The 11,437-nt window shown below is 68.0% G+C and overlaps 4 protein-coding genes across 4 annotated transcripts in view; 3 read left to right on the top strand and 1 right to left on the bottom strand.

Moving 5' to 3' along the window:
- Window positions 1–433: 433 nt before the first annotated feature.
- On the top strand, window positions 434–2,829 carry CHLNCDRAFT_138545 (hypothetical protein; the record flags this gene model as incomplete). The annotated part of the gene is made up of 7 exons (XM_005844600.1): window positions 434–631; window positions 727–820; window positions 964–1,173; window positions 1,397–1,525; window positions 1,854–1,945; window positions 2,229–2,547; window positions 2,696–2,829. 7 exons carry the CDS (start codon window positions 434–436, stop codon window positions 2,827–2,829), a joined length of 1,176 nt encoding a protein of 391 aa, XP_005844662.1.
- A 716-nt stretch (window positions 2,830–3,545) lies between these two features.
- On the bottom strand, window positions 3,546–4,389 carry CHLNCDRAFT_14993 (hypothetical protein; the record flags this gene model as incomplete). Its single annotated transcript, XM_005844688.1, has 4 exons — window positions 3,546–3,612; window positions 3,817–3,926; window positions 4,115–4,189; window positions 4,324–4,389. Coding segments are annotated over 4 exons (318 nt in total), but the record flags the coding sequence as incomplete, so codon positions are not given.
- Window positions 4,390–5,266: 877 nt separating this feature from the next.
- Window positions 5,267–7,059, top strand: CHLNCDRAFT_138547 (hypothetical protein; the record flags this gene model as incomplete). The annotated part of the gene is made up of 8 exons (XM_005844601.1): window positions 5,267–5,299; window positions 5,429–5,512; window positions 5,608–5,667; window positions 5,923–6,042; window positions 6,219–6,318; window positions 6,471–6,596; window positions 6,786–6,840; window positions 6,993–7,059. The coding sequence occupies 8 exons, from the start codon at window positions 5,267–5,269 to the stop codon at window positions 7,057–7,059; spliced, it is 645 nt and encodes a 214-aa protein (XP_005844663.1).
- Window positions 7,060–8,457: 1,398 nt separating this feature from the next.
- The window catches only part of CHLNCDRAFT_138549 (hypothetical protein), a gene marked incomplete at both ends in the record, with an annotated part of 13,086 nt that continues 10,106 nt past the window's right edge, over window positions 8,458–11,437 (top strand). The window contains 9 exons of the mRNA XM_005844602.1: window positions 8,458–8,634; window positions 8,882–8,974; window positions 9,131–9,177; window positions 9,345–9,395; window positions 9,538–9,640; window positions 9,881–9,969; window positions 10,273–10,381; window positions 10,779–10,863; window positions 11,234–11,331. Of these exons, the coding sequence (XP_005844664.1) occupies window positions 8,458–8,634; window positions 8,882–8,974; window positions 9,131–9,177; window positions 9,345–9,395; window positions 9,538–9,640; window positions 9,881–9,969; window positions 10,273–10,381; window positions 10,779–10,863; window positions 11,234–11,331 (852 nt within the window). The remainder of the gene's footprint in view (window positions 8,635–8,881; window positions 8,975–9,130; window positions 9,178–9,344; window positions 9,396–9,537; window positions 9,641–9,880; window positions 9,970–10,272; window positions 10,382–10,778; window positions 10,864–11,233; window positions 11,332–11,437) is intronic.

Here is an 11,437-nt window from a genome sequence, read left to right on the forward strand (position 1 = left end):
CTCCTCTCTCTCCACATCACGCGCACTGCAAGTTGTCCCTGGTTCCACCAGCGAGAGCCAGCTGCGCACGCTGCCTTGTGCTGCCTTGTGACACACACACCGGGCGTGCCCTGCCGTATAGCAGTGGCGAGGACAGTGTGGCCGCCAGGCTGTGGCCACAATGCCTATCCCTCCCTCCCACCCTCCATACATGTGCATCCCAACACTGAATATGTTTTCGACTCGCCTCGCTGTAACGGTGCACAACCGCGATGTGTGCGGAACCAACCAGCAGCGCCGTAGGAGCCAGCAGCTGTGCCAAACCAATTGTGGGGTTTCTTAAGCTGACAGCCCAAACAGCGACAGTTGTCCGTGTGATGCAGGCGCCGCCTGGCTGGCGGTGGGGTGGCGGGGCCCGTGTCATGTGCCCCTCCCCGCTCCGCTCCTCCGATCGATGCGCGCGCTGCCCTCCGAGCTCGATCCCTGGCTGGCTCGGGACAAGGCTGAGCACTTTGCCTTCTGTTTCGCAATCACCTCCGCCGTCTACCTTGGCTCACGCTCCTGGGAGTCCCTCCGCCGCCACAGGCTGTTGCTGGCCTGTTTCGCCGGCTTGGCAGCGGGCCTGGCCAAGGAACTCGGCGACTGGCTGCAGGTGGGTGCAGGCCAGGGCGGCGCCGCCGCCACCCATCGCGCACCGCCCACTTAGCCCTGACCCTGGCCTGACCGGCCTCCTCTCCCCACGTGCAGTGGTGGCCGGGAGTGGTGTCGGCGCGAGATCTGGGCGCAGACCTGGCTGGAGTTGCGCTGGCGTTGGCGGCGCTGGTAGCCGCCGAGGCGGGAGGTTGGCCGCCGCTGGCGCGGCCGCGGCTGCAGCCGCCGCGCGGCGAGGGCATGGCTTGATACAGAGAAAGGGAACCAATCAGTAGGCCAGAGCCGCTGGCTGGAGCTCAACCCTGCCGGAGCGCCTGCCCTGCTGCCCGCCAGCTGCCCTGCCCATGGCACAGCCGGACCGTGGCGCCGCCGCCATCGCGCGCGGTGAGCAGCCCGGCGGCGGCCTGGAGCGCCGGCGGTTCGAGGTGGCGGGGTTAGCGGTGGAGCTGCGGCAGGACATGCGGGGCAGCGGCGCGCTGCGGCCATTGGACGACGACCGAGTGTGGGCGGACGGCGGCGGGGAGATTCCGCCCATACTGACGGGTGGGCTGCCGCCTGCCTGGGAGGCTGCCGCCGCCCGCCTTATCCGTCTGCTGGCAGAGATGGATGCTGTGCTGATGCGATAGTGGAGAGGCAGGCCGCCAGCCATCACACACAGGCACCTCCAGCCTGCCGTGACCAGACGGTCGCCACACAGCTCATATCTGCTATGCCGGCTTTGTCGCCCACCCTCCGTGCCACGCCCCTGCCTGCACCGTCGCTGCAGCCGACGAGCTGGAGCGGGTGGGCCTGGTGGTGTGGCAGGCCGGCTTCGTGCTGGCAGACCTGCTGCTGCGGCGCCCGCCCTTTGGCAGCTGGCACGGCGCCGCCGTCCTAGACCTCGGCTGCGGCACAGGTGGAGGGGGAGGGGGCCTGGCAGCGGGGCTGTCCCCTGTGTGGCATGGGGACGCAGCCGGGGCGGCCTGCCAGCGCGGCCTGCGGGCAGCCTGGCAGGGGGGGCGTGGGGCAAAGGACCGCATCTGGGCGCTGCCGCCTCTAAGCTCCAGCTTTGTTTTGTCAAGTCGCCCTGGCCCTGCTGCTGTCGCCCTCGCCAGCCAGCTCTCCTCGCCTTCCCGATGTCCCTCCTGCTTGCTGGGCCGGCCCCCGCTCGCCGCACCTCCCGCGCCGCCCCGCCCCTCACATGGAGACGCACGCATCCGCCGCCCTCCCCCCCATCCCTGCAGGCTTGGTGGGGATCCTGCTGGCGCTGGCTGGCGCCGAGGTGGTGCTCAGTGACCAACCCCACATCACACCCCTGGCAGAGGAAAACATGCGGGTGAGCAGGGCAGGGCAGCTGGTTTTTGCAAGGCAGGGCAGCTGGCGAGCGGCCAGCATGTGCTGCGCATGAGAGCCCGCGTCTCGCGAGCACCGCCCGCCACGCCACCACCGCGGCGCCGCACCACACCGCCGCCACGCAGCCACCCGCCACGCAGCCTCCCGCCACGCAGCCGCCCGCCACGCAGCCGCCCGCCACGCAGCCGCCCACCACGCAGCCACCCACCACCAACCTTCCCTTGCCCCGCCCGCCTGGCTCCTCACCTGGCTCCCGGCTGCTGCAGGCCAACCTTACGCCAGGCCTGCACAGAGCCTGCGTGGTGGATTACACCTGGGGGCAGGGCGATGCAGCTGCCACGCTACTTCAGCGCCCGCCTGCCGCTGGCTCCAGCGCGGCGCCCGCGGCAGCGACCGACGCGCCCGCCGGCAGCGCACCCCTGCCAGCGTCGGCCGCGGCTGCCGCCGGCCCGCCAGCGCCGTGCTTTGATGTCATCACGGCGGCAGATGTGGTGTACCAGCCAGCCTGCTACGCTGACCTGGCAGCCACGCTGCGCCAGCTGGCAGCGCCCCATACGCTCGTCTATGTGGCTTACAAGAAGCGAGGTGGGGCGGTGCCTTGCGTCTTGCCAGTTGCTGCCTGTGCCTGGCTAGTAAACCCTAAACCCTGCATGGCTGCCCTGGCAAACCTGCTCCGGCTCTGGCCGTCTGTCGCGCAACCACCTACCGCTTTGCCCTGCCCCCATTCCTCCAGGCCTGCAAGAGAGTAGCTTCCTGGATCTACTGGAGGGTGTTGGCTTTGCGGTACAGGAGGTACCGCAGGCGCAGCTGGCGGCAGAGTACCGTTCCGGCAGCTACCGCGTGCTGCGGGCCTGCCGTATTGAGTAGGCAGGTGGGACAGGTTCACATCACAGTGGCCATTGCAGTTTAACTTAACTTTTCTCCAGTCGGTTGCTACTTCAAATATTTTTTTCTTCTGATCAAACTGCAATTCCCACCTGTCCTCTCTCTCCCCCTACTTGTTTTCCGCACGGCTCAGTTCAGTTTACACAATCAAATTAGGCAGGCGCCGAAGCGCGCTGCAGGGATAGGGGAAGGGAGAGCAGGGCAGGGAGCGGAGCAGAGAGGCGGGAGGAGCAGGGCAGAGGAGCTGGGAACGGCAAACGTGGTGATACAGGCAGGCAGGGGGCTGCAACAATGGAAGCAGCCTCCCCGCCTGCAACGTGAAGACTGCAGGGGGGCGGAGGGGGTTCGTTTTCGGCCGGGTGGGCGATACACAAAAGGGAAGGGGTGCGCAGTCCTGGAACAGGGCTCGCCAAAAGCTGGCTGGCTGCCTGGCGCGGGAGCCGCCAGGCGGGCCAGGTGTGCGCATGTCGAGCCAGCGGGCGCGGCCGCACACCGAGGGAGCAGCCTGCTGGGGAGCAGGCTTTGTCCAGCAGCAATGCGCGGCCGCCCGGCAGCACACGCGGCTTCCGGGCGCGGCCGCAGGCTTTCGGGCGCGGGCGCGGCCGCCGCAGCCTTCATCCATGTTGCCCGCCGCCGCTGCCGCCGCCGGCCTGCTGCACCCCCGCCGCCGCCGCATTCTGCCGGGCCGCCTTGGCGTCAACCGTGAACGACTCGCCGCAGCCGCAGGTGCCCTTAGCATTTGGATTCACAAAGATGAACTCAGACCTGTGATGGAAGGAGGTTGGGGGGAGGTTGAGGGCAAAGGGCTGAGCACTCCACTGCGGCCCCCTCCACACCCGCTCGCACAGCCGCATGACCACCCACAAGACGCATGCTGCAACACGGCCTGTCCTCTGCACCAGCCCGCCCAACACCCGCTCCCTTTCCCACAGCCACGAGCGCGCCCACAGCCCCAGTCCACCAGCCCACCTCAGCCTGTCCTCCACCCAGTCCATCTTGGTGCCCAGCACGTGCATGAGCGCCCCAGGGTCAATCAGCACCTTGACCCCCTCCTGCTCCACCACCTCGTCAAACCGACCCTGCGGGCACAGAGGCCAGTGCGGGAGGCACGCAGGCGGGTGGCGGGCGTGAGGAACAGCGGCGGCTTGTGTAGCCCAGGGCGGGGCGGGAGGTAGGGGCAGGGGCATGCGGGTTGGCCGGTCGCTCGGTGCCATGCTGTGCATGCACATATATGCCGGCCGGACTCGCAGCCACAACACCAGCCCACCTTGCTGTCTGCATAATTGAGCGTGTATGCCATGCCGTTGCAGCCCCGCGTCTTCACGCCCAGCTTCAGAAACTCCTGAGGGAGCCAACGGGGCGGGAGAGCAGGGCGGAATGGCGTCAGTCGGGCAGCAGCCAACTGACAACAACAAGCAGGAAGTGCAAGCGGCGGCAGCGCCCAGCAGCCATGCAAGCATGGGTGCTGCCCCCCACCTTGTTCCGCTTATGCAGCAGCTCCTTCACTCGCTCCACGGCCGCGTCTGTGAGCTCCAGCGCGGCTTTGCGAGGCCGCGGCGCCGCTGCTACTCGCCGTGCCGCCTGCGCCAGAGCCGCCAGGCCGCCGTGCACCATGCCGCCCGCTGCCGCCTATCTGCGGGTCGCTGCGCCCACTCCGCTAGCTTGCTGCCGCGGCGAGTGGCTGAGGGAAGGCTCTGGAGGCTGGCCAACCCCGAGGGGAGATGCCGTCACCCAACGGGGTTCCCGCTGTCAGTGAGCAGCGAGTCACACGGCTCGAGGATCGGCTCCAGCGTTGGAGAGGCGGCTGCTAGAGGCAGGAGGGCACAAAGAACTACCACGCCTGTAGGGCCTGTCGACAAACGGGAAGCTGCAGAGAGGGACGCAGAGGTATGGGTCAACGCGAGGCGCCGTGGGAACTCCTTTTGGTGCTGCTGATGCTGGCAGCCAGCAAGGCGGCCAGGGCCGCCGCCGCCGCAGGCGGGCGCCAGGGGGGGGCAGATGCTGGTCTCCTCTGCAGGTCAAACCGGCGAGAACCACACCGTGCTTGAGCCAGAAGCTGACGTTAGGAGCGGCGGCAAGCATGGCTGAACGCATGTGGGTTTGACAGATGTTGTGCTGGCGGGAGCTTCTGCCGAGCCATGTTGCCCACAGAGTGCAGAGGTTCACCATAACAGGAAAGGATGCAGTAATGGAGCAGGCAGCCAGCCAGCATCTGCAGGCCGATGGTGGGGAGCCTGTGTGCCGACGGCTCACAGGCGGCGGAACGCTGCCACCGTGGCGCCGGCTGAAGATGTGCAGGCGGTGCCAGACAGCCTGATCAAACCCACCTGCTCAGCTGTCGTTTAGATATCTCGATTCTGAGCTCGATTATAGCCGTCGCTGCCTTTGGAGAGCCCTGCGATTGCAACGAAACAGCGCGATGAAGCTCAAAGAGCTCGAATCGCTGATGCAGGTGTGCTGCAGGTCGAGCCAAACATCGCGCGGCGGCGTGCGGCGGCGCACACCGCATGCCGCTCCTGCCGCTGCCTGCCCGCTGCCTGCCCGCCGCTGCTGCACAATCTCTCCGCGCCCACCCGTGCAGGACATAGCGCCCTTTGAAGACCCCAAAATAGAGCTGGAGCAGTACCCCACTGGGCCTCACATAGCTGCGCGAATGCTGTACACGGTGCGCCCACGGCTGAGCGGCACCAAGCAGGGCAGCCTGATCAGCGGTTATGCCTCCGTAGGCTTGAAGCAGCACCACCACACGCCTGAATGCAGGTAGCCAACAGCTACGACGAGTTTGAAGGGCAGACCGTGATTGACCTGGGCTGCGGCACGGTCCGCTGGGCTGGGATGCCTGCCCGGCTGCCTGCCCGTTTCCCGATGTCTGGTGCTGTGTGCTGTTTTGCCCAGGCCAGCCTGCCACTGGACCAGCATGGTAGCCAAATGCAGGCGGCGCAGGCGCACTCACCCTCCACTCCACCACTGCACTCCACTCCACTCCACTCCACTCCACTCCACTCCACTCCACTCCACTCCACTCCACTCTCCACTCCACACACACACCAACCCTCCCGCCCCGCCCCTCTACAGGCGATGCTCAGCATAGGGGCCGCCATGCTGGGGGCGCTGCACGTGGTGGGGGTGGATGTGGACGGCGATGCGCTGCGTGTGGCGCAGCAGAATGCGGAGGAATACGAAGAACCGCTGCCGGTGGGGTGGCAGGCGCTGCTTGTGTGCGGGCGTGCGTGTGCGTGTGTGTGTGTGTGTGTGTGTGTGTGTTGGTGTGGCCCACCGCCAGACTACATCCCAGTTCCCCTCTTGAGCACAGCCTCTCCCCGACCCCTGCCCGCTGCCACGCTGCCCACTGCCTGCCCTGCCCCCCACAGATAGACTTTGTGCGGTGCGATGTGGGGCAGGTGGCGCTGCAGCGGCGCCTTCGAGCCGACACTGTCGTCATGAACCCGCCCTTTGGCACCCGGCGAAAAGGTGCGCACCTCTGTTTGTTTCTTCACACGCCCAGAACAAATCACCGCCTGCCGCCCTGCCTGCCAGGCACCCTGGCATGAGCTTTCTTGCATGCACTGATGCTGGCTGCCGTCCTGCCTGCCAATGCCTCCTCGTGCTTCCTGCTGTTGCAGGCGCAGACGCGGAGTTCCTGCGCGCCGCCTTCCAGCTGTCTCGCAACAGCGTCTACTCCCTGCACAAGAGCAGCACGCGAGAGTACATCCAGCGGCTGGCGGAGCGGGAGCTGCGGGCGGCGTCAGGTGCCTGCCGGACCGCCTGTTGCCCGCCCGCCTGCTGGGCTTGGCATGGCTCGGCACTTGCTGTTTGACCGTTTGATCGGCCTTGACTGTGCGCTGGGGCGGCTTTGCTTGCCTGGGCGCACCCTTTGCGGCTTGGCTTGCCTGAGAGCTCGGCCCTTGCCTTCCCGCTGGCTGCCGGCTGCCCCGCAGCGGAGGTGCTGGCGCAACTTAGATACGACCTGCCAGCCAGCTACAAGTTTCACAAGTGGGTGCCAGGGCAGGGTGTGGATGGTTGGGAGGAGGGAAAGCGTGCATGGTGTGTGGTTCCCCGTTGGCGCTCCCCAGCAGACGCCAGGCGCCTGCGGGCTGAGCTCCTGTGCACCCTCCCCGCGCTTGCTTGCTGTTCTTGCTGCGCAGGCAGAAGAGCCGCGACATCGAGGTGGATCTGTGGCGGTTTGAGGTGCCGCCCCAGACCGACAGCTAGCGCATCGTCAGACGGCCTGGCCGCCAGCTGGCGCTCCTTTACCCGCATTCACGTATACTGTTTCATCTGACCGCTACAGCCCTCGCCTGACCCAACTCCCACACGCCTGTATTTTACTGTCAGCCAACCGATAGGTCTTGATTACGACATCAATCAATCAGCAGCGCCACGGCAGCAGCGGCTACTTGCCACCGCCGCCGCCCTGCGCCTGCCGCTCCGCCTGCCGCTCCCGGGGGTGCCTCTTCTCCTCGCTCGCGATAGCCCACCCCAGCAGCCCCATCACCACCGCCGCCACATAGCCGTATCGAGAGTAGGGGTGCCGCATGGCGGCCTGCAGGCGAGCGCAGCAAGGGCGGGGTGGGGTGGTTGGCTGCCTGCACTCACGCAGCGCTGCTGCACGCCACCCGGCCGCATGCGGTGGCAGCACCACGCTGGCATGCCCCCAAAGCACAGCAGCGCAGCGGCATCGGGGCGCACGTAGCGGAACTGCTCCCCCAGGGTGGGCGCTTTCCAGCCTGGCGGCACGGTGTACGGCTTGTGTACCGCCTGCTGCGCGCCCTCGCCGGCGACGGGGTGCCGCACCAGCTCCTCAGCCGCATCGCCCAACAGGGCCTTCCCGATCTTGGAGGCCGCCTGCCGGCTGGCTGCCCGCGCTGCGGCGTCCCGAGCAGGCCCGGGCTGCCCCCTGGTGTTGCTGGCCCCGCCGGTGTTGCTGGCCCCGCCGGTGTTGCTGGGCCCGCTGCCGGCGATTGTGTCACCGCCAGCTGCCCACCACGGCGGGCTCGGGTGCATGGCCCTGCTGTGCCGACGTGGAGTGCCTGACACGCTTGACCTCACACTGATGCTAATGGGAGGGGCAAGCTGGGGTCGTGCCGCCACCTGACTTGGAGGCCGCTGATTGCTGCAGCCCGCAGCGGCCGCTTGCCGCTGTGCCGGCGGTGTGATTCGTCACCTCTCGGATGTCCTCCCTGCGTGCTGCGCGACGGTACGAGGGCCGCGGGCGCCTCCCTAAGTGCCGCTAGCTCGCCGAAACGCACAAACAAACAAAGCTGTGGCAGCGGTGATCGAGGGCGCAACTGGGGACAGGAGAAATGATCATCCATGTGATTGTAGACCTCCGGCATGTGCCCCATCGCGGGCGACACCCATGCGGTGCGCAAAAGTCCACCAAGTCCAGGTGGCAGAGAGAGAGCACCAGATGCAGCCTAATCACCCATTTCTCCATTCCTTCTTGCTACGGATCGGCCCAATTGCCATCCACCGCAGCCACAGGGTTTTGCAGCACTCCTCCCCGCGGCCCCGCATTTGTTTCCGCTCATGCGCCCAGCCCTTCCCTGCTCCTGCCAGTGACAAGGCATCAGGCAAGGCTCCGGGAGCTATACACGAGCAGGAGGCGCGATGGGGAAGCACCCGGAGGCAGCCGCCACCGCCGCCGAGCCGGCGCCAGGTGTCGCCGCCACCAGCCCCCGGGGTGAAGCTGGCGGCCGGGAGGACGACCCGCTGCTCTATCGCCGCCGCTTCGGTACCACCGGTTTCCAGCACGCGGGGCCCATGTCAAAGGCCACCTACGCTTTTGTGGATCCCCTGATCAAGTTGGGCTGGCACAACAAGGCAGGAGGGGGCTGCGGGCTGCCAGGCTGTGGGGGGGCCTGGCATGTGGTGTGCCTCCTGCGCGTGATGCATGCATGCATGTCACGCATGCATGCATGCGCCTGGCAGACCCTGGCCTCGCTAGCTGCCCACCGCGGCAGCCAGCAAGCGGTGGCGGCTTCGCAGCTGGCACCCATCGCTCGCCGCCCCTCCTTCCGCTCCTGCGCCGCAGATTGGAGAGGACAGCGCGGCAGCGTACCTGCCGCAGGCAGACACGGCGCAGGAGCTGGCGGCGCGTTTTGACGCCACGTATGCGCAGGTCAAGGTGGGTGGATGGGCACGCCCTGGGGAGCCGCCGGCTGGGGCAGCCTGCCACCGAGGCCGGCAGCAGTGCCGAAGGCAGCTGTGGTGCGGCCCGGGAGAGGCAGAGAGGCCTGCTGCCTGTCGCTAACGTGCCTCTGGTCACCGGCCCTCTGCGCAGGCGGAGCAGGAGCGGCGGCGCAGACGCTGCTCCCCCAGCGGCCTCATGTGGCGTGCCTACTGGCGCCTCTACAGGCGAGGCGCAGCCGCGCGCGCCGCGGCTCAGCTGCCAGCCTGCTGCTGCGGGGCCGCCGCCAGGAGTCGCGCTCGCTCGCGCCGCCACCTGCCTTCCCGTGCCCACCCCGCTGCCCACCCTGCTGCTCGCCCCGCTGCAGGTGGCGCATTCTGGTGCACCTGGGCTGGACCGCCACCGAAATCGGGACCAGGTGGGGTGGGAGGGCGAGGCGCCAGCCCCGCCCACGCTCCACCGCTGCAGCCCTCCAAGGACACCACGAAACAGGCAGCAAAAGGTTGTGTGATGAGATCCACCCGCCCGCCTGCCTCCCGCGCTTGCTGCCTGCCCCGCAGGGTGGGGGCCCCGCTGGTGCTGCGCCAGCTCATCACCTGGTTCTCCGGCTACGAGGCCAGCGGCGGGAACACGGAGGCAAGGCGGGGCTGCTGCGTGTGCTGCGTGCGCTTTCCCTGCCCTAGCGCGCTACCCCTCCTGCGGAAACCCGGCCTCGGGCAGGACAGCAGCCGTAGTGCTGTGTGTGCTGGCTTGCTTTCATGCTGGGCAGCGTGTTTTTGGGGGCTGCGGGGATTTTGGGGCTATGATTTGATCTTTCACCCCCAGGCCGGAACCCTTTGCAGCGGCGCGGCCAGCGAGCGCTCACCCGCCCGCCCGCCTTCCTTGCCATGCCCCCCGCTGCAGCTGTACCCTGTGTGGCGGGGCTGGATGTGGGCTGCGGTGATGGGCGTGTTTGGATACTGCTACTGCTTCATCCACCACCAGCTCTTCTGGTGATTTCGCAGCCGGCGGCCTGCCATACGCAGAAGCATGTGTGGCAGCGGCGCCTGCCTGCCTGCGGAGCCGGCGGCCCGCCTCCCTGCCTGCCTGCCTGGCTGATTGCGCTGCCCGCTGGCTGCACTGCCTCCCTGCCTTGCCTGCTGCCTGCACTGCCAGATTGAGTGCGCTGTACTGCCCGTACCGCGCCCCAATACTGTTCGTGCCTGGACTACGACATGCTCAACTCGATTTCACTGCCTGCGTGACCAACTGTACCGCCTGCCCTGCCCGGCTGTACCGCCCGGTCCCGCCCGCAGGTACGGCATGCGCCTGGGCTACGACATGCGCCAGCAGGCGGTGGCGGCGGTGCAGGCCAAAGTGCTCAACCTCAACTCGGTTGCGGTGGGCGACCAGACGGCGGGGAAGGTGCGCGGGCGGGGATGCCGTGTCTACAGGGGTGGGGTCGGGCTGATTTGGGCTGGGCTGGGCTGGGCTTCGCTGGGCTGCGCTGGGCGGGTGCTGGGCTGGGCGGGTGCTGGAGGTGGCCGTCGGCATTGGATGCCCAGCCCAGCAGGGCACTCCCATGAAGTGGGCTGCCGCACGCACCCCTGCCGCCGGCCTCCCGAGCCTGCGGCCGCCTCCCCTCAGAGCGCCCGCCGCAGCAGCCTCCTCTCTCCCCGCCCGCCCCTCCCCACCTCCCGTCCTGGCCCCCGCCCCCTCCCCTCCCCTCCTCGCCTCCCGGCACCTGTCCTCCCTGCCCACCTCCCTCCTCCCGCCCTGCCACTTACAACACGCCTCCCCTGCCTGCCCTGCCACCAAGCAGATCGTCAACCTGGTCAGCAACGACGTGCGGCGCTTCGACGACGCACTCCCCTTCTATAACTTCCTGCTGATGGTGGGCTTGTGGCGTGCGGGCGTCTGGGCGTGTGCAGTTTGGTGGCGGCGTGCGTGCGGTGGTGTGCACGTGCGTGCGGTGGTGTGTGTGTGTGTGTGCGCGCGCATGCACTGGCCTGCACAAATGCCATGCCAATGGCTGCCGCTTGCTCACCCCACCATCGCCGCCCATACCCTGCTTTGCAGGCACCAGGCACGCCGCCCAGTGGCACGCCATTTAGCCCCGCCTGCCACGCTGCCGCCTGCAATGCTGGGCGGGCTGCCCGGGCTGCTGGCTGCGTGGCTGGCGCCGCTGTTTTGTTCGCGCGCCTGGCTATCTGGCTGCCCGGCCGGCTCTCGCTGTTGCCCACCCTCCGCCTCCCTCCTCCTCCTGTCTTCCCGCAGTGGAGCTGATGATCGTGTTTGTGCTGGTGGGCGCCAAGTTGGGCTACTGGGCCTCGCTGGCGGGCGTGGCCACTCTGCTGGCCCTCATCCCCACGCAGGTGCGCGGGTGGCGGCGCCAGGCAGGCTCCCTGCCCGGCCCCCCTGCCTCGCCTCCTCATGCTGCCACTGGCGCTGCCACACCTGGCGTGCCCAAGGCCGCCCCAC

Source organism: Chlorella variabilis (genome assembly GCF_000147415.1).
Source record: "Chlorella variabilis unplaced genomic scaffold CHLNCscaffold_21, whole genome shotgun sequence".
Lineage (NCBI taxonomy): Eukaryota > Viridiplantae > Chlorophyta > Trebouxiophyceae > Chlorellales > Chlorellaceae > Chlorella > Chlorella variabilis.